General features: G+C 54.3%; 1 protein-coding gene across 9 annotated transcripts in view; it reads right to left on the reverse strand.

Moving 5' to 3' along the window:
* The window catches only part of KCNQ1 (potassium voltage-gated channel subfamily Q member 1), a 363,159-nt gene that overhangs the window by 43,050 nt on the left and 294,986 nt on the right, over positions 1-25,123 (reverse strand). For 5 of the 9 annotated variants that reach the window (XM_049892813.1, XM_049892812.1, XM_049892821.1 and 2 more), the window contains one exon: positions 9,026-10,656. The exons of 3 other annotated variants lie outside the window; for them this stretch is intronic. In XM_049892813.1, coding sequence (XP_049748770.1) covers positions 10,126-10,656 — 531 coding nt within the window. In that variant the 3' untranslated portion in view covers positions 9,026-10,125. Of the gene's footprint in view, positions 1-9,025; positions 10,657-25,123 lie in introns of those variants that run through there. One more of the 9 variants, XM_049892817.1, reaches the window with a different exon arrangement.

Here is a 25,123-nt window from a genome sequence, read left to right on the forward strand (position 1 = left end):
AGCTAAGCTGTGCCCTTGCTAGCACCTCTGGCCTCTGCAGACCTTCGTGTCTAGGGCCTTCTGGTTACAGCAGCTAAGCTGTGCCCTTGCTAGCACCTCTGGCCTCTGCAGACCTTCGTGTCTAGGGTCTTCTTGTTACAGCAGCTAAGCTGTGCCCTTGCTAGCACCTCTGGCCTCTGCAGACCTTCGTGTCTAGGGTCTTCTTGTTACAGCAGCTAAGCTGTGCCCTTGCTAGCACCTCTGGCCTTATGCAGACCTTTGCGTCCAAGGCCTTCTGGTTACAGCAGCTAAGCTGTGCCCTTGCTAGCACCTCTGGCCTCTGCAGACCTTCATGTCTAGGGCCTTCTTGTTACAGCAGCTAAGCTGTGCCCTTGCTAGCACCTCTGGCCTCTGCAGACCTTCGTGTCTAGGGTCTTCTTGTTACAGCAGCTAAGCTGTGCCCTTGCTAGCACCTCTGGCCTTATGCAGACCTTTGCGTCCAAGGCCTTCTGGTTACAGCAGCTAAGCTGTGCCCTTGCTAGCACCTCTGGCCTTATGCAGACCTTCGTGTCTAGGGTCTTCTTGTTACAGCAGCTAAGCTGTGCCCTTGCTAACACCTCTGGCCTTATGCAGACCTTTGTGTCCAAGGCCTTCTTGTTATAGCAGCTAAGCTGTGCCCTTGCTAACACCTCTGGCCTCTGCCGTGGTAGGCCAGAGAATGAGTGAGCATACACGCCCAGACTGCCCTAGCCATGGTGATGCTGTTTCCCCTGCCTTCTCCTCTGGGGCCACCTTTTCCCCAGCTGGAGTCCTCAGGGTTTGAGTTAAGTGACCCTGCCCACTGGCTCCAGGGTGAGCATTCGACTCCCATCTGGATGATGAGAGCACGCCACTCCCTGACCATCCGGGCGTCACTTGGGAATGGGCATGTGGCCAAGGCTGGCCTCTCAGACTCAGTGTGAAACTTTTCTGGGCCTGCTGGGAAGGGGAGAGTTGTGACCTGTGGGGCTGTAGTCTGGGGTTTTTGTAGTCATTTCCATCTCATGGAGAGAGACAGACTGCTGTGGCCCCGGCCCCTGGATCTAGCTGTACCTGAAGCCACTTTAACTTTTAGGTATGTGAGTCGACACATTTCCTTCTTCACTTAGGCATGTTTCAAGAGATTTTCTGCCCCTTGAAATCGGAAGTATGTGCCAAGAGCAGACTTCTGTGTGCCTCAGACAAAGCTGGGGATCAGACAGGGCGTCAGTGTAGGGATGTGGGTGCCAGGCAAGTTCTCAGATGCAGCAGGCCCAGCCCTTGGATGTATGGGACTCCCTCAGTTTCATGCCTAGCATCGCATCTAATCACTCTCAAGCACGCTCTAAGCCCAGCAAGCTCCGCCCTTGCACAGATCCTAAGCAAACATTTGCAAAACTTGCAACATAAAAGAGAAAGGCCAGGCTAACCAAACAGAACCAGTGACCCGCCTAAGAAACAGAAGATCTGTTGACTGAGGAGATCTTAAGATTGTAAAGATGCATCTGGAATCTCCAGAAAGATTTAAGTAGCCATTACCCCCCATAAAATAAGGGCAGATACCATGAAAAATGTCAAAGAACAAGAAAACGCTATGGGAAGTTTCAAACAGGGTTGTTAAAAAAGAATTCCATGGAACTCTGAACAGATAAAGCCAAGGATATGCTCCCAGAAAATAGAAAAGAGAGAAAAACTAAGAGACATAGATGTTTAATGAAGGACGTCTATAATCTGACTGGGAGCAGTGGCAGCTCGGTGGTAGAATTCTTGCCCTCTGTTCAGGAGACCTGGGTTTGATTCCCCATCAGTGAACCCCATGCACAGTCACCACCCAGCCACCACCCATCTGTCACTGGAGGCTTGTGTGTTGCTAGGCTGCTGAACAGATTTCAGCAGGCTTCCAGACTCAGAAGGAGTAAGGAGAAAGGCCTGGCAATCTACTTCTGAAAACCAGCCAATGAAAACCCTGTGGATCACAACAGTTCAATCCATTTCATTCTATTGTGCGTGGGGTCTCCATGTGTTGGGGCTGATTTGACAGCGGCTAACAACAATATGACTACAATCAATTTCGGAAAGAGGAAACAGATGATGGCATGAAGGAGATCACCAGAAATAATAGAGAATTTTCTAGAGTCTAAGAAAATTTTTTTTCTTTTTTTTAAGAACTCAAGTCTGCTAAGGGCCCAAAGTACCCAGCACCATCAAAGAATAAATTTACCCACAAAGGAATCTCACTGGGGAATTCCAAACCTTGAGGCTAGAACGCAGATCTTGAAAGCTTATAGAAATTAAGAGAGAAAGGCCATCTACGAAGGCATAAGAATAAAGCAGGCATCAGATTTCTCACTAGCAAGGCTGGTGAAGACCATGGGACAAGGCCTTCACAATTCTGAAGGAAAATCATTTCCAGCTTGAAATTCTATACCCAGTTAAACTATCACTAGGGCGTGATGGTTGGAAAAAGACATTTTTGTACGTGTGAGAACTCAGAAAGTTTACACTCCACACACTCCTTGCTAGGGAAGCACTTGAGATTTTCCCAGAAAACCAAGCAAACAAACAAGAAAGAAGACAACACGAGACCCAGTAGATACAGCCTAGCATAGTCATGAAGATCAGTTCTAGAATGATGCTGGACAGGAAGCTTTGGGACCCAAGAGTCCAGATTGAGCAGGAGGGAAGGCTGCAGGGAAAACATGGCCAGGACCAAAGGGGAGTTGGAAGAGGTGACACTGTCCTGGAAAACAACACAAGGAAAGGAGAATCTTGGTGAAGCAAGAATCCAACCAACCAGGAGACAAACAAAAACAGAGCTGAGGACCAGCAGTTGCGGTGAATGGCCCATTATGACTCGTCCTAATGTGGAGCTAGGAGACTACACTGGAAGGTGGGTCTTGCCAGCGTGCAATGCTACAAAGCTTGGCTGGCATAGAGACACCAATCACAACACAACCAACAGGAATCGAGAGGCAGGGAGGAGGGCAGGAAAAACTGCAGTGTCTTACAACATCACCTAAGGCTGAAAGAGGACCACAGAACCCATCACAAAGCCAACTTCCCACATTTTTATTGTATTTCCCCACTTAACCTTAAAGTGATGTTTAGAAATGAATTTCTCTTTTGGCCAGGATACATTTATTCAAATTCAACAATTTCTTCCACTTCAGTTTTGTTTCCTTTTCTTTGTTAAGAAAAATGAATGGTTCAAAAGTAGCATGTATAATGTTGTTATTGTTGTTAGGTGCCATTGAGTTGGTTCCGACTCATAGCGACCCTATACACAACAGAACGAAACACTGCCCGGTCCTGAGCCATCCTCACAAACGCTGTTATGCTTGAGCTCATTGTTGCAGCCACTGTGTCAATCCATCTCGTTGAGGGTCTTCCTCTTTTCTGCTGACCCTGTACTCTGCCAAGCATGATGTCCTTCTCCAGGGACTGATCCCTCCTGACAACATGTCCAAAGTATGTAAGATGCACTCTCCCCATCTTTGCTTCTAAGGAGCATTCTGGCTGTACTTCTAAGAAGATTTGTTCGTTCTTTTGGCAGTCCATGGTATATTCAATATTCTTCGCCAACACCACAATTCAAAGGCATCAATCCTTCTTTGGTCTTCCTTATTCATCGCCCAGTTTTCACATGCATATGATGCGATTGAATATACCATGGCTTGGGTCAGGTGCACCTTAGTCTTCAAGGTGACATCTTTGCTCTTGAACACTTTGAAGAGGTCCTTTGCAGCAGATTTACCCAATGCAACGCACCTTTTGATTTCTTGACTGCTGCTTCCACGGTTGTTGATTGTGGATCCAAGTAAAGGGAAATCCTTGACAACTTCAATCTTTTCTCCGTTTATCACGACATTGCTTAATGGTCCAGTTGTGAGGATTTTTGTTTTCTTTATGTTGAGGTGCAATCCATATTGAAGGCTGTGGTCTTTGATCTTCATCAGTAAGTGCTTCAAGTCCTCTTCACTTTCGGCAAGCAAGGTTGTGTCATCTGCATAAAGCAGGTTGTTAATGAGTCTTCCTCCAATCCTGATGCCCTGTTCTTCTTGATATAGTCCAGCTTCTTGTATTATTTGCTCAGCATAACAGATTGAGTAGGTATGGGGAAAGACTACAACCCTGACGTACTTTCCTGACTTTAAACCAATCAGTATCCCCTTGTTCTGTACGAACAACTGCCTCTTGATCTAGCATGTATTATATGGTTCCATATTTATAATCATTTATAATGGTTTGTCTATTCATTTGTTCATTCATTCATCCATCCATCCATCTGTCCATCTATCCATCATCCATCCAGCTATACATCCACAGATCCACACATCCACCCACCTGTCTGTCCATCCATTCACCCGTTTGCCCATCCACATGTCCGCTCAACCATCAGCCTGCCCATCCACTCACCCGCCCATCCAACCACCCGCCCATCCAACCACCCGCCCATCCATCCACCCGCCCACCCACCCATCCATCCACCCACCCACCCTTTTCCCTGTGCACATGAGCAAAGCAACATCCAGGATGCTGCCCCCCACCCCCCCGCCATGATGGCTATTTCAGCGATAACGGCGAGTATCCCTGGGGAGAGGAAAGGGGGTCATCAAGGTTTTTACTTTCCATTTTGGACCTTTCTGTACTGTTTGAATTTTCTAGAAATTCAAACAGAACTAAAACATCTATCTATCTAAACACATCTATTTTAAAAAATGAATGGTGGTTAGCTACGGGGAAACCATGACCCTCTTTTTGTCTTCCTTTTGGTGCAGCTCTGCCCTGAAGCCTATTAATAGCCACTGGGACTGCTATTTTGAGGTGCCCCTCCCACAGAGGTCTTCCCTGACTGCCCTCCCCCAGTGGTTCCCCCCTCCCTGCACAGTAATCACCGCAGCCTGTAACTACCCGGTGTATTTTTGACTAGTGGCAGCTCCGTAATGCCGGGAGTGCTGTCTTGCCCGGCGGCACCCCCAGTGCCATTCCACTGCCTGGCACCGAGTGGGGCTTGAATGGAGCCTGTGGGTGGGCGGGTGGCAAGCCTGTTCACCCTGGCAACCATTGCACCAGACCCCTTCGTGCCCAAGAAGATGGCGGCCAACCTGGGCCCAGAGCTTGGCAGCTGGCGGGGAAGGTGAACCCACTATGGTGCCCCTACTTCTGTACGTGCTGGGCCCTGGGCCAGGTGCCACAGACAGGGCTCCAGTGACCCTGGCTGCAGGCTCAGGTGGGCGTCACTGCCTCTTCTAGCGACACTGACATCAAGGCTCAGAGAGGCTGCCCTGTGGAGCTGAGGTCACACAGCAGGGGGTGGGGGCCAGGGGTCTGAGCTCATGCCACTGCCAGGAAAAATGACAGGTCCTGTGGGGAGGGGCACAGGGCTAGAGGGGACCTCAGGGAGGGGCCAGGGTGGCCTTGGGCGGAGGTGAGAGTAGGGAGGTGAAAGCTTATTGTGGAGGAGATCCAGGAAGCCCCCTGAGACTGGGGCAGAGGGGCAGAGAGGGGGTGATGAGAGGCTGAGAGGGGAGCATGACCACATGGGTGGGGGCAGTTGGAGGCAGGGACTGCTGGCTGCAGATGGTGCCCACAAGGAGCTCGCAGCCCATCCCAGCAGACTGACACTGAGATTGGGCCCTGGGGTCCCACCCTCTCTGGCTGTGGACCCCTGGCGGGCTGGCCAAACGCACCCCCCTCTGCGGGGTTGGCCTGGGGTGGCAGCATCTCTGTCCCTTCCCCACCGCCCTGGCTGAGATGGCTTAGGAGCTGCCTGGCCCCTCTCCAGAGACTGGGCTGAGGCTGGAGGTGCCTCTCTGCCCCTGACTGCAAGGCCGCTGCCCCCGTCTCCCCACGTCAGGCCGGGAATTCCTGGAGGGCAGGGAGTCAGGAGGTGGGGTGGGCAGGGTGGCACTTGGAAGGCTTCAATGGAGGGGGAATGGGCAGGGGGAAGTCAGAAGGCGAGCGTGGGAGAGGAAGTGAGGGAGGCGGCAGGGACAGGACGGGACACCGGGCGCTCCTTGGCTCAGAAGCATGGTGCTGCCGGCCGCCCTGTCCCTGGGAAGCTTTTGTGCTGGGGCCGCGAGGAGGCTGGCCAGGCTGCGGCCTGAGTGCCGAGGCCCGCGGGGCGCGTTCCAAGGAGAGATTTACGAGAGAAACAAAAGCATATTTTTTGGGGCAGGACTGTTTGTGCAGTTAGCTCATGACACCGCCTTGGCCCCCGGCCCGGAGCGGGCGGTGGGGAGGCCTCCGTGCCGCACAGACCCACCCGCTGTCCCCTCGGCCTTATCTGGTCCCCAACATCAAAGGGGGGCTTTGCGTCAGGGCATTCAAACAGCCCCCCAAGTGGAGCGGGTGGGATGCCCCCGGCCGGTTAGCTCTGAGGAGGGCCGGGCCCAGCGTGGAGCCACTGGCTTATCAAGCCCCACGAGATATTTTGCCCAAAGCTCATGATAATAACGAACCTGCATGTGTTTCCCCCAGAGAATAAACAGCAGACTTCCAAACAGGCTAAAGCAGCGATTTAAGAATCCCTACTTAATTGCCCCATTTACTCCATTTGGTACCCAGGAAATGCTGATACCTTCCAACAGAGCCAGACCTCAATGGGCCCTCCCCACCATCACAATGGAGCCGGCCATTAGCAGGCAGACCATGCGCTGGCTGGGTTCCTGGGGCTGCTGGGCCTGCAGAAGGGGTCTAGTTTGGCTCTGCCCCCTCCCTGGGCCATGTGGGCACCATCCCTCCCACCACTGGCCTCTGTCTGCCCATCGCTGAATGGTGCTGGTGCCAGGGCTGGAGGCCTTGAGGTGTCCAACCTGGTTCTGGGGGGCTGCCAGGCTCCCAGGGCACATAGGAGGGTGGGAAGAGGGGCCAGGTGTGGGCGCTGCGTGCAGGCTGACCACCAACTCAGGGAGAAGCCCAAATGGGCGACTCTGAGCCAGTGTGCTCAAAGGCAGGGACCAGACGCGTTGGGGGCCGCCGAGCACGTGAATGGAGAGTGCTGAGGCACAGGCCACAGGAAGGGTGGGGAGGAAGACGGAGCCAGCCAGAGGTAGGGAGGCACAGGTGGTCAGCAGCCCTGTCCCACGCCTTGGGGGCCCAGGTGCCTGGACACTTGGGGGGCAGGTCGTCCCAGGTGCCACAGCCCCGTGTGCAGTCACCACTGTGAGCAGTGGTCTGGTGTGGCCACAGAAGTGTTCAAATTGAGGCCAGACCAATCAGGTCCCTCAGCAGGAAAGCCCCTTTCTCCCTTCCTCTCTGCGCCCACACCCCCCCCCCATTGGTCATCTTTTCCTGATGATAAAGGTAATCACCACTTTTTGTAGAAATTTTGGACGATGCAGAAGAATATTTTACAAAGCACACCTACAATCCCACCATCCAAGGACAAATCTCATTGATTTTCTGGTGTGTTTTCTGTGAGGTGATATTTTACACACACACACACCCCCGCCCGCCCCAAAGTGGGGCCCCACCGGCCGCTTCTCTGCACACAGCCCTGGATGCTGGCCTCTTCCGTGGTCCCCAAGTACTGCCTCACCGTCCGCCGTGTGCACAGCCAGATCCAACCATCCCGTAAACGCTGGATGCTGTCTGTTTCCAATTTCTTGCTGGTATAAATAACGCTGGGATTAACTTGTTTCTGCATAAATCTTTGCAGCAACTCTGATTTGTTCTTTGGGGATAGATTCCTGGAAGGGGAATTATGGGGTCAGAGGGTGAGGAGTGGTTTTGAACACTCTTGATAGATTTCATCAGCACATTTTCTTTTCCTGAAGGGTAAGCGTTCATATTCTCAGCAGCAGAGCACAGGGTACCCATGTCACCTCACCTTCACCGCACAAAATATACCAAGCTCACATCTCTTCCCAGACACTCTTACAGCAGGGATTGGCAAACTCATTCTGTAAAGTGTCAGATCGTAAATATTTTAGGCAACATGTTTATGACTGTGTGTGGCCTTGTTTCAATAAAACTTTATTTACACACACACAGGCAGTGGGCCGCGTCAGACCCGCAATCTGTCAGTTGCTGACTCCGTCTCAGAGGGCTGGCGGTGTGGGGTATCTTCCAGATTCTTATTTATTTTTTTGCAAGGCAGAAAACTGCTTTCTTGATTTTATTTCAGAAGTACGCAAGGTCACAAAAGTAGAGCAGGATTGTTTTAAACACATTTTGTTCTTACAAATTTTAAAAATCTATACCGTTGGATACAGAAAGCCAGAAGCTTAAATACAAAATTATTTTGAAACCAACACTATCAATTCTTTACTTTGCGTAGTGAGATTTCAAAATACTTTTGTTTCTCAGCAGCACAAGTGTGTTCATCACTGAAATTCACGGTTAGGGACAAGGCTGAGTGAGTTGGTGGACTGTGGTTCTCTTGACACCTGTGCCATTAAATAAATTAGGAGAAAACACCAGGTTCCTCTTTGATTGGAGTGTTGAATGTCCGCGGCCAAAATCAAACCCAACTTACGTTCTCCACACTTTTAGACTGGAAAAGAGAGTCCTTCGTAAAACTTGATTGTAATTATTCCTAAGAGGCCAGAAGCAGGTATAGGCTGGTGTTCTTCCCAGATTCCTGGCGACCCTCCTTTTGGGGACCACCTCCCCAGTTCTTTATCAGAGCCTTCACATTCTAAAATTGTCTCTCTCCATCGTTGGTTTAGCTTTCTCCCCAGCATGTGGTCCAGGGAGCTGCCTCGAGTGGGGAGGTGCGGGCCTGTAGCCTGCAGCCTGCAGCCTCTGCCTGTCTCTCCTCTGCAGGACCTCAGCCCCAAGGGCCCTGGGACCCCACTCTGGCTCTTTGAGAGACAAAAGCCCTTGCTTCTGGCTCTCGTCTTGAGCTGCTGACCCAGCCTGTGGGCAGGAACTCATGTGCCAGGAATGGTTAGACGACAGTTTTTCTAGTTTTGTTTTTTTTTTTTGTAATCTTTGTTGAGGAATGATTCACATAAAAGTCACCCATTTTAAGTGGACGTCAGGATAATTTTCCTCCCCATCCCTCCCTCCCCCATCCCCTGGTGACCACCAATCTTCCTTTGTCTCCGTACGTCTGCCCATTCTGGATATTCCATGTCAGTAGGGTCATGCACTAGCTGTCCTTTCGTGCCTGGCTTATTTTCGTTTGGCCGCTAAACAAAAGGTCGGCAGTTCGAATGCATCAGCCGCTCCTTGGAAACCCTATGGAGTGGTCCTACTCTGTCCTGTAGGGTTGCTATGAGTCAGCATTGGCTTGACAACGGCAGGTTTGGTTGTTTTTTTGGCTTACTTCACTCAGCATCGTGTCTTTGAGGTTCATCTGTGTTGTGGCGTGTGTCAGAGCCCTGTTTCTCTCTATGGCTGAGTAATTCACTGTACGGACGGACCGTGCTGTGTTCCCCCATTCCTCTGTCGGTGGACACTGGGGTTGTGCCTGCCTTCTGGGTGTTGTGAATGGTGCTGTGGTCAACGTTGGGGTGCACGTACCTGGGAGTCCCCACTCGGGAGCGGAATTTCTGGGTCCCATGGTAACTCTTGTTTAACTTTTTGAGGAACTGCGGCACCATTTCCCCCAGCAGCTGCACCATCTCACATTCTCATCTAGTTTTTTAACTTTTTTTAATCGTTTTATTTTTACTTCTAGGGCCTTATGGTCCATAACATGACTTTTGTTGTAGCCTGGAGGTGAGATGCTACCTTGACTTTTTTCCTGAGCAGCTGATGTCCTCACCTGTCTGTTTCGTGTGGCAAGATCTGGCTGGTGATGCTGCCTCTCCCTTGTGTCCGTTCCCACCTGTCCCAGGTGAGCCTGTTACCTGTCCCAGGTGGAGCCAGGCAGCAGGGGGCAATTCCTGTCCCGCCACCTCCTGGCTGCATGGCTTTAGCTCGGCCTTCAGTATCCTCAAACATAAAATGGAAATAATGGTCGTGGACATGACACGCCTGCATGTGCTCGGGACGCCTGGGAAGCCGGTCATTGGGCCAGCCTTTCAATAAGGATGTTTGTGGCTGGGACCTCAGAGTCCGGTACAATGACCCCCATGTGTGAGTTATTTTTTCTGGAAGTATCATAGCTACATTCATGTTTTTCTCAATGAGCGCTGAACCATTTTGTCAAGTTAACAGGTATTACTGATACTGAGATCAGGGGCTGCGGAAAACCCATAACTGAACCTGGGGTGAGGCATGCCTGGCTCCTCCAACTGGATTCCTTCTGCCCTTGACCTTTGACCCCACTGGGCCCAAGGGCTGGGGCGAGCAGGACCTGGGGGGAGCTGGAGCAGGGGACCCAAGGTAGCCCTGTGCCCAGGCTGAACTTGGGCTGTGGTATCGGTGGCCAGGGCTAATGGCCGGCTTGGAGCTCCCAGAGGGCCCATGTGCATAGAGCTGACCTGGAGCCTGCAGACCCTTGGGGCCACAGGGTGGGAGTTGGGGGCCAGGCTGAGGGCGAGAGGAGTGAGAGGAGTGGAGGGTGTGGCCAAGAGATGCAGAAAGAAGGGGCCAGGCCTCCCGGGACAAGTCTGGGCGTCTGCGGGCGGGCACGGCCTCACCAAGCTGAGGGTTGGGAGGGGGTGTTGGCAGGCAGGAGAGGCGGGCTGCAGAGCAGCAGGCCCCAGCTTGTTCCTGCTGGTCCTGGGGATCCTCTGGCCTGCTCCCACCGCAGGTCAGCACTGCCTGCAGGACAAAGTGGTAGAGGGACACTATCAGCTTCTGCCCCCCACCATGAGGCATGGGCACCCCAAGGGACTCTGGGTACAGGGGGACACCCAGGCACCGGAGGGCTGCGGACTGCCCACGGACCTTGGGGGCGTCATTTTAAATCTAGCAGAGGACTTCTGCTCCCCTCCTCCAGTCCACCTTCAAGGCTGCCACCCCCTGCCTTCCCCCGCAGGCTTAGTGCACAAGGGAGAGATGGCATCACAACAGCCGTGCCTGCCACCTGTCCAGGCTGACTGACCCCTGGAGGAGCTGAGCATGGCTTGGGGCGCCTGTGGTCTCTCTTCATCCCCTGGGGTGCATTCAAGGTTCACGCTAAGAAGGGCTGAATGGGTTGTCCTTCCCGCAGCCAGACACCCAATGCCCCTTATATACCCAATGCCCTCAGACCCCTTATACACCCAGATACCCCAATACCCCTTACATGTCCGAATGCCCTCATAACCTCTTATACACCCAGATGCCCCAATGCCACCTTACATGCCTAGATGCCCCAATACCCCCTTATGCGCCTGGACACCCAGACACCCCTTGCATACCTAGACACCCTGACACTCCCTTGCCACCTAGACACCCTGACACCCCTTTGCACACCTAGACACCCTGACACCCCCTTGCACACCTGGACACCCTGACACCCCCTTGCACACCCAGACACCCCCTTGTACATGCAGACAGCCTTTTGCATGGGTCACACAGGGACTGGCGTGGCTGCCTCTTGCAGTGGGAGCTGAGGGCATGCTCGTCCAGGTGGGTCACAACGGAGGGTCCCTAAGCTGAGAGTGTGGCATAGCGGGGCTGGGGGTAAGCTCACATACCACTCCCCCCAGCAACACAGGCAGTGACGAGGGGCTGCGGGCCCTGACTGGAGGCCATGCAGGGGTCATGGTGGGGAGCCAGCAGGGCTTTACCCTTCCTTGCCCCATGATCCACCAGGCTGCCCAGGGCCATCACCTCTGAGGTCTGAGTGAACTATGGACAGGTACAGGGAGCTAGACGCCCCTTCCTCTCTCCCCATGGGTCCCGCTTTCAGGACCCACAGCCTCTGACATGGCTGAGGCACCCAGATGTCCTGGGCTGGCTGGGAGTGAGCATCTGCTGCCCTTGGGGTCTATCCCCACTTCTTCGGGACCCTGTGTGGCCAGGCCCACTGTCCCCAAAGGGCTGGGTGCTCAAACTTAACGCCAGAGGGGCCAAGCGGAGGCTCTGAGCTCCCGGGAGGTGTGGCGGGGGTAGAGCCTACCCTGCTTGACAGGGCCGCGTCGCCACGGGACTTAGTGAACAGAACCCACAAAGCGACGGTGTGTTCCAGAGCCCGGCTCCCACCTGCTACAGGCCCCATAGATGACGGTTAATGCGGACAAGGTCTGGGAGGCTGCGCCGGCACCCCAGCCCCATTAGCCAGCAGTGCCTGGGCCACGGGGACAGGGAGGGATCAAGTCAACCCTTCGATCGCTGTCCTCCCCAGCAGACCTGTGCAGGCTAGAAGGTTCCACACAGCCTTCCCTGAAGCAGGGAGTGCCCAGATGGCCTCTGGGGTCCCTGGCTACGGGGCTGCCTCATCCTCAGCTGACCCCCCTTTCAGCTAATGGCAGAGCTCAGAGCTCACCGTCACCCCTGAGTGAAATATCCTCCCTGGATCCCTGCTTCTTCCCTGTTAGGGCCCCTCATCGCCCCCAGTTCCTCAGGTCCTCAGCTCCTCATCTTTAAAATGAGGTCATCCAGATGGACACATGGCGTGGAAAGCGTACCTTCCATGGCCACACCCCTCTGCTCAGCCGTGGAGCCCTGTGGGCAGCCTGCCAAATGGTCATGGGGCCTCTGCTTGGTCACCTTCTGTGACGAGGAACTCCATTCCCTCTGTGCAACTTATTCCTCTCTAGTAAGAAATTCTTCTAAATTCTCCCGACTGTGGCCCAGAAGCTCCACTCTTGGTAGATGAAACACGATGTAGGGGAAAATGTATGGGAGGAGGGTATTTGCCATAGCAGGATAGAGCATGGTGAAAAGCTGCACACAGCTCAACCTCAGCAGCACACACACGGGCTGGACCAGCTCCTCTGGCCTTGCTCCTTGGCTGTCATGAGCTTCATACCTGGACCCTGACCTACACCCCAGCCTGCCCACACTCCTCCCCCTGCCTCCCCAGGCCTTCACTGCTCCTCCCTCAGCTCCTTCACTCTGCACCAGACACGCCCTGATCCCGCCTGCTTTCCTCCAGCCCATGGACACTCCTCTCCACGTGACATCACCACCCCTCACCCAGTCTCCTCACTCCCACCGTCTCCCTGAAGCCCACCCTTATCATGGTGGCTGAGAAGAAACGTACGTTTGATTAGATCGTCTCTGTTCAGGCCACCCAGAGGTCCCCCATCATTCTGTGAACAAACAAGCTTGTCACCACAGCGCGCAAGGAGCACAGTGTGGTTGCCCGCCTGCTCTGACTGCAATCCTCGGTGTGTAAGATTTACCCGTGACCCTGGATGCATACGTGCACCCTCACACGCATACACTCACACACACAGCACACCACATGTACACCCTCACACACATAGTCACACACATGGCACACCACATGTACACCCTCACACACATACACTCACACACACACACCATACCACATGTACACCCTCACACACACACACACACACACCATGCCATGTGTATACCTTCACACACAAACTCACACACACACCATACCACATGTACACCCTCACACACAAACTCACACTCACACACACGGCACACCACATGTACACCCTCACACACACACACACACACCATGCCACGTGTATACCCTCACACACAAACTCACACACACACCATACCACATGTACACCCTCACAGATAAACTCACACTCACACACACGGCACACCACATGTACACCCTCACACACATACACTCACACACACCACGCCACATGTACACCCTCACACACATAGTCACACACATGGCACACCACATGTACACCCTCACACACAAACTCACACACACACCATACCACATATACACCCTCACACACAAACTCACACACACACCATACCACATGTACACCCTCACACAAACTCACACACACACCATACCACATGTACACCCTCACACACATACACTCACACACACACCATACCACATGTACACCCTCACACACAAACTCACACACACACCATACCACACATACACCCTCGCACACATACACTCACACACACACCACGCCATGTGTACACCCTCACACACATACACTCACACACATGTGTACACTCACACACACCACACATGTACACCCTCACAACATACTCACACACGCACCACATGTGTACACTCACACGCATACATCCCACATGGACACAACACATTCACACACACCCCACATGTACACCCTCACACATACACCCCACACAGACACACTCACACACACCACCCATACACACATGCATCTCTTGTACACACACATGTACAACTCATACAGGACACATGCACACACACGCACACCACATGTACATACTCACACTCATACACTCATATATACTCACACATACTCACATCTTCTCACACATACACACAACCACTCAGACACACACACTACATATATACGCACACATACACACTCTCCCATGTATTCACACACCAACTCACCCTTGCACCACACACACTTACAATACTCTTTCACACACACTCTCACCACACTCATACATAATTTATAACCCGCACGCACTATGCACACACTCACATCCCTCACACACAATCACCACACATATTTATAAGTCTCATACACACTATACAAACACACACACACACACACACACACGGAACCCAATGTTCCAAGCCAAAGACTGGCAGTTGAGACGGCTAGTGTGTCCCCTGCCCACGACGGACTGAGCTTTGCCAGCTAAGCTCTGGCCCTGCCCACGTCCCTTGCTCAGGCCTCCTCTCAGCTGGGCTGGGCCCTCAGGGACCTGCAGGACTGCCCTCCCTCCACGGGAGGCTCCACCTGTCCGGATGCCGTGACCACTGTGCTTCCGGCCCAGCGCTGCCGGACTCCACCATTGGTCCTGTACTGGCCCCCTTCCTTCTCCTCCCCTGCTCCAGCCCGCTCCCCTGCCACTTCCCGATAACCTACTCAGACCAGCTCCGAATCAGGCAAACACACACCCCAGTCCTGCTCCAAGCCACTGAGGCAAGAGTTCAAACAACGCGACCAATTTATAAACAATTTTCCCTCCAACGATTAGGTTACATTTTCCCCAATAGCTGCTTAATTTTCTTGTCAAAAATACACAGTTTTCACATTTGTCTCACTGTGAGAGTAATTAATTCCCAGACCATAAGTACGAACTTAATTTGATACCTGCAAGGATTATAAACTATTTCAAGCTGTTGTTTACACGAAATCAAGAAAGATTCGTTCTGTTTGCAATTATGTTAATGAGGAAATAGAGCCCCCCCCCCGGAACTTGGCCTAATTTTTCCAAATTTGTCTAAAAAAGTCTGTTGCTGCTGTCTTGATCCCCGCATGGCTATTTTTGAGGTGGCCCTGGTGGGGGGCCCTGGGGCAGCTGGGTACCCCGAGGTAGGGTTTTTGGGAAGACTCAGGGCAAAGGAGGGCTGAGTCAGTGTGCAGGTGGTTGGCAGTGAGCAGGCCAGCGGGTAGGACGGACGGATGCCTTCTCAATGTCCCTTCTCATGCAGAGACTCTGCTTGTCCTGAGCCCTAAGCACCGTCTCCCTTGTCAGCTCACACCCTGCTGTTTAGAGGCCGCTCCCCTTCGGCTGCAGCGGGGGGCTTAGAGGGTGAGAGAGCAGGGGGACAGGGGCTTGTGACCCAAAGCACCAGCATTCCAGGGCTGCCGTGGGCAAGCGTGCAGGTGGGTTCTGCTCGTGTGAGGGCTGAGGGGCTGAGTCCAACCTGGGGAGGCGCTTTGTGCATCTGCCAAGGGGCTTACGGGCTGGCTGCCCTAAAGACTGTGTGATTGGCTGAAGCCAGCACCCAGTGGGGAGGCATCTCCCCACGACCCTGTCCCTTAGGCCTCTCCAGGCAAGTGCAAAGGCCCTGGGAGAGGGGGATGGAGGAACAGAGGCTCTGAGTGCCCACGACTTGCCTCTCATAGGCCGGCTTTGTGGAGGATGGGATGTTGGAGCTGGTGCTGAGGCACAAGCAGGGGTGGTGAGGGAGGCATCCCAGGGGAAAGGCGGCACGGGCAGGGTTACACGGTGCCTGAGAGCAGGGCTGCAGGAGGTAGGAAGGGGGAGCCAGCCACTGTGAAGGCCGTGTATGAAGGCTGTGTACGTAGGCCATGGAGGCTGTGTGTGGAGGCCATGAAGGCTGTGTGTGGAAGCCGTGAAGGCTTGGTGTGGAGGCCATGAAGGCTGTGTGTGGAGGCCATGGAGGCTGTGTGTGGAAGCCATGAAGGCTTGGTGTGGAAGCTGTGAAGGCTGTGTGCGTAGGCCATGGAGGCTGTGTGTGGAGGCCATGGAGGCTGTGTGTGGAGGCCATGGAGGCCATGTGTGGAAGCCGTGAAGGCTTAGTGTGGAGGCCTTGAAGGCTGTGTGGAGGCCATGAAGGCCGTGTGTGGAAGCCGTGAAGGCTGTGTGTGGAGGCCATGGAGGCTGTGTGTGGAGGCCATGGAGGCCGTGTGTGGAAGCCGTGAAGGCTGTATGTGGAGGCCATGGAGGCCGTGTGTGGAAGCCGTGAAGGCTGTGTGTGGAGGCCTTGAAAGCTGTGTGTGGAGGCCATGGAGGCCATGTGTGGAAGCTGTGAAGGCTTGGTGTGGAAGCCTTGAAGGCTGTGTGTGGAGGCCATGAAGGCCGTGTGTGGAAGCCGTGAAGGCTGTGTGTGGAGGCCATGGAGGCCGTGTGTGGAGGCCATGGAGACCGTGTGTGGAAGCCGTGAAGGCTGTGTGTGGAGGCCATGGAGGCTGTGTGTGGAGGCCATGAAGGCCGTGTGTGGAAGCTGTGAAGGCTTGGTGTGGAGGCCATGGAGGCTGTGTGTATAGGCCATGGAGGCCATGTGTGGAAGCTGTGAAGGCTTGGTGTGGAGGCCTTGAAGGCTGTGTGTAGAAGGCATGAAGGCTGTGTGTGGAGGCCATGAAGGCTGGGTGTGTAGGGTGTGAAGGCTGTGTGTGCAGGGCGTGAAGGCTGTGTATGCAGGCTGTGAAGGCTGGGTGTGTAGGCTGTAGAGGCTGTGTGGAGGCTGTGGAGACATTGTTCTCTAGGTGAGTAGTCTCGAGGACATGTGAGAGGGCATGATGTGGTCAGACATAGGAGGAAGGTCACTTTGGTCACAAGGTGCAGCTGACGGGGGCCAATGGCAGGCAGCTGGAGAACAGGCTCAGCCTAGATTGTGCAGATGCAGGGCTGGCAGGGTGGGAGCGGAGGGGCCTCAGAGACCTGGAATGTGGAGGCCACCAGGCCTGGGCTTTGGTTGAGTGGGAGCTGATATCAAGTCCCACTGGCCTCCTGAACCTGGCCTTTCTGGGCTCAGGCTCTGGCCAGGAAGGCACTGCCCACCTGTCTGCTCGGTGGAGGACGCAGGAAAAGGAGGGCTTATTCATGGCCGGTAGGATGCAGTCTCTGTAGGCATGGCACCGTGTGTCCGGCCATCCAGTGGTCGCTAGGAGCAAGGGCCAGGCCTTCTCCTCACCCCTCCCGGGCCTGCCCTGGCCTCTGCGGCTATGCCCTATTAATCTCAATGTGAGACGGCCCAGGTCTAACAATGCTCCTCTGTGGCCCCAGGGCACTGCCTGACAGCATAGGACATGCTCCCACATCATCAAACCTCCCCAGGTCCTGTTTTGCCTTCTGGCCATGGAGATTCAGGCCCAGGACACAGAGACCATTTACAGGGATGAAGGCAGCTTTACTGCCCACGTGGTACCACCTGTTACATGTGTTGGGATAGGGCCAGGCAGGGAGCTTGTGGCCCCAGCCCCCTGAGAGGCCCCTAGCCCTTCCTGCTCCCCTGAGCTCAGTGGGCCCACCATCTTGGTGAGGGTATACTGGCTCTGAAGGTCTCCTGCAGCCACACTCACCCTCTCCAGGTCCTCCTCCATATTGGAAGGCCTGCCGACAACGTGTGCCAGGTCATGTCCCTCCTCTGCTCCCAAAGCCCCATCTCCCTCCGAGGTGAACCTCGAGTCCTTCCCGCCTGCCATCCCCAGTTCCTGTTCCCTGCTGGCTCTGCCACCCCGCTTGCTGCTGGTGCTCAAATAGGCCGGGCCTGGTCCTACCGCAGGGCCTCTGCACTGGCTGTGCTGTCCGCCTGGAACACTGACCCCCACGTGACCTGCTCCCTTACCCCCCAGATCTTCGCTGGCAGTCCCGGCATAGCCCTCAGTCTCTGTCAGAAGGCCAGATCCCTTCTGGACACAGTGGGCTTCTGTGCAGTGAGTGAGGTATGAGATCCTGTCACCGCATGCCAACCTGGCGCTGTTCTGCTTTCCTGAGAGCATGGAGACCGTGACGAAGCCCATGTACTGGGCATTTCTCAGTTGCTGGACCCATAGGTACTGCCATACACTGCTCACCTAGGCCTCACACTGGCCACATTTCATAGATGAGGATCTGGAGGTCAGAGGGGCCCCGAGTTTGAGGAGGAACAGGCCTTCCCAGCCAGCCCTCCCTCGTCCTGCAGCCCCTTTCCAAATTTGAAGAGAAGTCCAAGGCTCCCCTGTCCCACACCAGCCCAGCTGCCCCTCAGGGTGTGTGTGTGGCGGCGGGGTAGAGCCTGTGAGTGGTGGAGGGGTGGGGTGCCAGGCATGAATGGAGGAGAGGGCGAGGCGGGAAACTGCGAGGAGGAACAGGGCGGGAGGGAGCACGCTGCCAACCCAAACAGGCCAGCGAGCCTCAGCACCACGCTTAATCCACAAAAATTTCCATCTGCCTCTCTGCGCACCGGAACCCGGGCAGCGAAAGGCCATTCGCTCAGCAAGATAAACACAGCCCGAGCAGAGATGCAGAGACCCGTGGAGTTTGCAGCGGCCGTGTCAGCCATCTTGTGGGTGCCCATACAGACTGGGCCTGAAGTCCCCCGCCCGAGGTCCTGGAGGTTGTGGAGGAAACCCCTGCTGCTTCTCAGCGAGGCTTCATGGCTGGGGATCTGCTCGCATCCACCTGCCCCCAGTCCTGGGAGGGCAGGGCCTGCACTCAGACTGCAGGGGCAGGCCCATCTCGCTGCCACCTAGTCTCAGACCCCTGGAGCAAAGGGACTGGCCGTGTTCCTGAGTTTGGGAAGAGGCTGCAGGCTGAGGGAGGGCTGGCTGGCAAGGCCTGCTCCTCCTCAAACTGGGGCCCTCTGACTTCAGAGCCTCATCTGTGGAATAGCAGCCAGTGTGTGCACAGGTGGGCAGCATACAGGGGGTTCCCATGGTCCAACATGCAGAAAAGACCCTGAGGGAGAGAGGTAGCCCTGGCACGTGCCTTCCTCACCCTTAGTTGTCTGTCAGCCACGCTGCTTCCTCGACCCACATTTCCTAGAGCTGGCAGGGTCTGGGCCACCAGCCCCTTTCCTGCTGGTCCACTCTGGAGCGGGTGGGACAGCCCTGCCTTGGGCTGGGACATCTATTTTTGGAGGTGACCACACCACTGCTTAATATGCAGGACTGGCCAAGGGCAGGCTGTGCTCGACCCCCAGGGTGACAAGTTTAAAAGGGGCCCATTTTGACCAAAATACATGTTTTTCTGAGGTCTGCCCAGGCAGCCGGGCAGGGCTGGCCGCACAGCTGGGGCTCTGCCCCACGCACGCCACCATCAGTGACCGGGACCTGCAGGAGGCTCCCACGGCTTCCTTGTTCATGCCGCCGTGACATATCACCGACGCACATTCATCGGGCGTGCAGCCGCTGAGGGCCTGCGCCACACGCCAGACACACATGCCTCTGTTTGCCACCCGCTGCCTGTCCCCAGCCGCTCTCAGAAGCCGTCACACCCACAGAAGTTGACATAGATTTGAGTTAAATTAAAAAAAAAAAAATGTAAATTTCCTCTCTGGCCAATATTTAAGGCCTATAAATAGAGTCATTGAGGAGAGAGCTGAGGGGGAAACGGGCCCCCAGACAGACTGGGAGGGGAACACCCAGGCAAGAGAGAGCGTGGTGCAGAGGGGAAGGATGGGAGAAGCAGGGAGGCCACTGTACAGACGGGGCAACTGAGGCCCAGATTTGGGAGGCCTGCTTGGGGCACAGCGTGGGCTCCCACCCTTGATGGCCAGCCTACCCTCAGGCCTGCTCTCTTTGAGTTCTGCAAACAGCCATGCCAGCCTCTCTTGTCCTGTGCCACAGGGCCTTTGCATGTGAGGGTCTTTAGGCTAGGCGTGGGTCAACTCAGAAACCTTCCCAACAATGTGGGGAATCATGGCGCTAATATTACCTGCTCCGCTGACCGATGAGACCAAGAGCAGGCCTAACTGCCCCAGTCTTATAGCCACTGAGCGGAGGGGGCTGATTGTACCCCTGAACCCTGCCGCTGGCTCCCAAGTGCCAAGGAAAAGTCCTGGTTTCACCCTCTGTGAAGTGGGAGGGAGTGAGAAGGCCCTGAGAGTTGGGCTGCCTAGACCCTGGGTCTGTCCCAGTAGCAGAAGACAAGGGCAAGGGACAGGGCTCTGGGTGGTGGTGATTAGGTGTAGCTCAGATTAGATGCCCTGGGGCACACGCCCCTCTCCTCTTCCCTCCAAACCTGCGCGCTGCCTAGCCAGACTCCCCCCACCGTCCTGGAACAGAGGAGGAAACTGAGGCTCTGCGGACACTGCCCGGGCCCCTGGTGGGAGGCTGCCCTTGGCAGGCACTGAGAATCCCCTGAGCCTTGTCCTTCCAGGCCCCCAAACGGGACCAGTGTCTGCCGAGTAACAGGGGCTGGACCTCCAGAGACAGGGCCTTATGATTGGGGCGGGGGGCGCTAGGCTTGCGAGCGTTACAGCCATTGCTTCTTGATGTATGCCCTCGGGGCCCCCACCTCGGGACTCTAAAGGGCCAGAGACAGATTTCAAGAACCAGCACTCAGGGACCTCTCTGGGAAGCTGAGTGCTTGATGCCACCAACAGGTGAGGCCACTGGCACGTGCAGACCATTTCTGCTGGCCAGGCAGGGAGGAGCTGAGGGCCGCAGGGAGGAGCTGAGGGCCACAGGAAGAGGCCTGCTAAAGGAGGGGGGCCATGAGGCCAGACTCCCCACCTCCTGCCTGCACCTGGGGACAAAGGCCAAGGGATGCAAGGGCAGCACCCAGAGAGCCAGCCAGGCCATCCTGATACCAGATCCAGAACCACGTCCTGTTCCAAGCCCCCTCTGTGACCCCAGCCTAGACTCTGGGCAAGACCCCCAGACATCCCAGGGGCCTGTGGGCTGTACCCTGATGGGATGGGATGGAAAGGTCCCTCTGAAGCTCCCTGGCCAAGACCCTCATTTTGATGATTGGGAAGCCGAAGTCCCTTCTTGATCCCCTGAAAAGGAGGTTCAGCTACTCAGATGGGGAATTCTGCTCTTCCCTGCCTGCTCACGGCACCTACAGGCAAGCGTGGGGATGGGGGCTTGGAGGGGTTGGACAGTGAGGTGGACCCTCAACCATGCACAGCCTTCTCCCATGGTGTCATGGGCCCCTCCTCCCCTACAAGCACAAATACTGGCCCCAGGTACCAGGCTGTGCTGGGGAGTTGAAGGGCCAGGTATGTTCCTGCCTCGGAGACCTGGGTGGGAGAAGGAGGCAGCCGGAAGCAGGCAAAGGCATCCCGAGTGCCAGGCCCCTCCCCTCCCAGGACCCCTCTCTCCTTGGGGTCCCCTGCATTCTGGTGGGATTCGGCGTACAGAGCCAAGCCATCCCCTCCATGTGTGAGTGCCTCTCCTGGTGGGTGCTGGCAGACGGCGGCGGACGTGCTGTTCCTGAGGAACCTTCCACAGCCAGACCCACCTCCATCTGCCAACAACGCTGACCAGTCACCAAGGAGTTGACTCTGACTCATGACAACCCCATGCATGTTAGAGTAGAACTGCGCTCCATAGGCTTTTCAATGGCTAATTTTTTGGGAGTAGCTTGCCAGGCCTTTCTTCCAAGGTTCCTCTCTGGGTGGACTCCAACCTCCAACTTTTCAGTTAGCAGCCAAGTGTGTTCGCTGTTTGTACCACCTGGGGACTCCAAAAACAACTCTTCCAGGGCAAAAAGAAACACCTCCAGATGTGCAGACCAACCGTCAGGTAAGTCTCGATTTCAGACAAAGTTAATAAAAATCAGCCCTCCTGCTCCTGAGAATCCAGCACCTGGGGCTCCATCGCCTGGCACCAAGTTGAGGGGTGGAGCGGTGGAGGCTCAGTGCTCTGCAGCACGGCTGAACCCTCACGTCCCTGCTCTCAAACTCCATCTTGGGTCACATTTTGTTATGGATTGAATTGTGTCCCCCCAAAATGTGGGTCAACTTGGCTAGGCCATGATTCCCAGTACTGTGTGGTTGTCCACCATTTTGCCATCTGATGTGATTATCCTATGCGTTGTAAATCCTGTCTCTATGATTATAATGGGGCAGGATTAGAGGCAGTTATGTTAATGAGAGAGGATTCAGTCTCTAAGTTTAGGTTGTATCTTGAGTCAATCTCTTTTGAGATATAAAAGAGAGAAGCCAGCAGAGAGACAGGAGAACCTCATACTACCAAGCAAGAAGAGCCAGGAGCAAGTGCATCCTTTGGACCCAGCGTTCCTGCGCAGAGAAGCTCCTAGACCAGGGGAAGATTGATGAAAAGGACCTTCTCCCAGAGCCAACAGAGAGAGAAAGCCTTCCCCTAGAGTTGGAGCCCTGATTTTGTACTTCTAGCCTCCTAGACTGTGAGAGAATAAATTTCTGTTTGTTAACGTCACCCACTTGTGGTATTTTGTAGTACCAGCACTAGATAACTAAGATGGGTGTCTTCACCAAAACGGGATCCCATTTCTTGGCCACACCAAAGTATCCCTCCAGAGCAACTGAGAGAGATCAACCCACTCTTTTAAATGCTGCACAGTATTCCACAGTTGGGCTGGATCTTGGTTTATTCAGTGCTCCTCTTGCCAACAACCTAAGTGGTTCTAATTTCTTGCCATTACAAACCAGAGTGCCATGAAATGTCCCTGTACATTTGTCCCAAACACTGGTGCCTTCCCTTCCCAAGAGTGACATGTTGGATTGAAGGGTATGTGTGTTTTTAACAGATGTCGCCAGATTCCTTTCACAAAGCTCTGTTACTTGAGGAACTCATATTCCCGCCACAATCTATAACAATGCCTGTTTCTCCACAGCCATGCCAGCACCGGGTATTATCATTTTCTTACATTTTGATTTTAGTGTGAATTTCTTTGTCCATGGTGAGGGTGAGCATTTTTCAGACGAGCTTGTTGGCCAAAGCCAGGGAGTCATTCAAAAGGTATCTCTTGGGCCAGTCTCTCAGTGAGGTCTTTGGGGAGCTGCCCTGCCAGCAGGTACGGAAGGACATGGAATTGGGGCGGTGCTGGGTCCTCAGCCCTGGGCTTGGTGTGCAAGGACACACTGGGAATGCTTGGCACAGCCCCAGGCTGGAAGGGCCCTGGCCTCTGTCTGCTTCTGCAGAGGCAGCCACCCGGTCCCTGAGGGATCCAAGAAGTCACCTCCAGTGCTTGCTGGGCGCACGGGAACTCCCTGGCGGCCACGCCCACCCCTGCCCAGGAATGGGGGTGGGGCACTGAGTGCCAAGCGGGCTTTCATTACAGGTTTATCTTTGAAACCCTAGACAAAACAGGGCTTGTGTGGTTTGACGGAAGAGCCAGCACCTCAGGACTTCACCATCCACTAAGACGGCTCCTCAGGAAAGAAAAAATACACCAGCCTTAAAATAACTGGTTCCCAGAATAGCAACTAATGAGGGCTTCTCAAGGGAGCCCTTTCATCCGGCGGCGGCCCCATGCCTTCGCCTATTTGCGGCCATGTCACTCAAGAGCAGCTCAGCAGCCTGGAGAACACGGAAGAGGCATGGGGGGCTAGGAACGAGGGCGAGGAGTGGGGAGGCAGCCAGCAGGCTGTCAGTGCCCCCTCCAGGCTGCCCATGCTGGGGGCTCAATGGAGTCCAGTGTGCCCGGAGCTCCGGCAGGTCACCTGGAGATGCACCCCCTTGGCACTTAACACTGCTTCCTGGAAGCCTACTAGGATCTCCAAAAGGCAACGCAGGAGGGAAACTGAGGCAGACGTGGTTACAGAGAGCCAGATCCAAGGCTGGTGGTCCTCAGGGACCCAGGTCATGGGCTTAAGACTTATGGACGTTGTGTCCCCTGCAGTGGGAGAAGGGAGGAGGGGGTGTTGGAGCTACATGGTGCTGCCCACTCACCCACCACCAGCCGGCCCTCTGTCTGCCCTGCGTCCCACACACAGCATTGAGCTCCTCAGGGCCTGGCCTGGGCCAGATGCTTGCTGGCGCTGACATTCACCCTGTCCACACGGATGTGGACATGACTGTCTTGAGTTGCACTGTCCACTATCTCAGCCTCCGGCCACATATGGCTACTGAGTACTTGAAACGTGATCCATGAGACAAAGGGGCTGAATTTTAATGCTATTTAATTTTAATCAAGCTTAATTTAAACATGGATGCTTGATTCAGTGACCGGAAAACTTAGTGTTTTGGAACGACTTAGGTGTGCGAACTGACTTTTTCAACGGTGGATTTTTATGAAGTCTAAACGAAAAAAAAATTTTTTTTTTTAAACACAGATCGAGTATTTCTGATAAAAAGTTAACATCTGCAAGGGGTGTGGTGTGAGTGTGAACGCTCGCCAACGTTTGAAGACTCGGTATGAAAAAAGAATACCATCAAGTTCAAGAAATGTTTGTATTGGTTGTATGTTGAAATGATACCGTTTTGGATGTAAAATGAAATCTTACTAAAATTAATGTCACCTATTTCTTCCCCCCCCCCCAAACTAGAAAATGTAAAAGTATGTATGTGGCTCTTACTATATTTCTATTGGACATTGGTCTAGAGCAAGCATTGGCCCACTTTTTCTGTGAAGGGCCAAAGAGTAAATATTTTAGGCTTGGTAGACCACATATAAAGAAGCCCCGTGGTGCGATGGTTAAGTACTCGGCTACTATCTGAAAGGTCAGCAGTTCGAACCCATCAGCTGATCTGCAGGAGAAAGATGTGGCAGTCTGCTTCCGTAAAGATCACAGCCATGGAAACCCTCTGACACAGTTTTACTCTGTCCTAGATGGTCACTACGAGTTGGAATCGACTTGACAGCAATGGGTTTGGTTTGGACCACCTACGGGCCTCTGTTGCATCTTCCTCTGTGGGACAGATGTGAAATACAGGCTGTGGTCTGCCAGCCCCTGATCTAGAGGACCTGAGTTGAATAAGGCCAGCTGGCCTGCAGTAGAGATTAGTGGGTGTTCTTTCCTCTTTTGGTGTACAGGCTCTGAAGAAGTATCCTTCTCTGACCAGGCCTCCGA

The sequence above is a fragment of the Elephas maximus genome, chromosome 7, assembly GCF_024166365.1.
Source record: "Elephas maximus indicus isolate mEleMax1 chromosome 7, mEleMax1 primary haplotype, whole genome shotgun sequence".
In the NCBI taxonomy this organism is placed as follows: Eukaryota; Metazoa; Chordata; class Mammalia; order Proboscidea; family Elephantidae; genus Elephas; species Elephas maximus.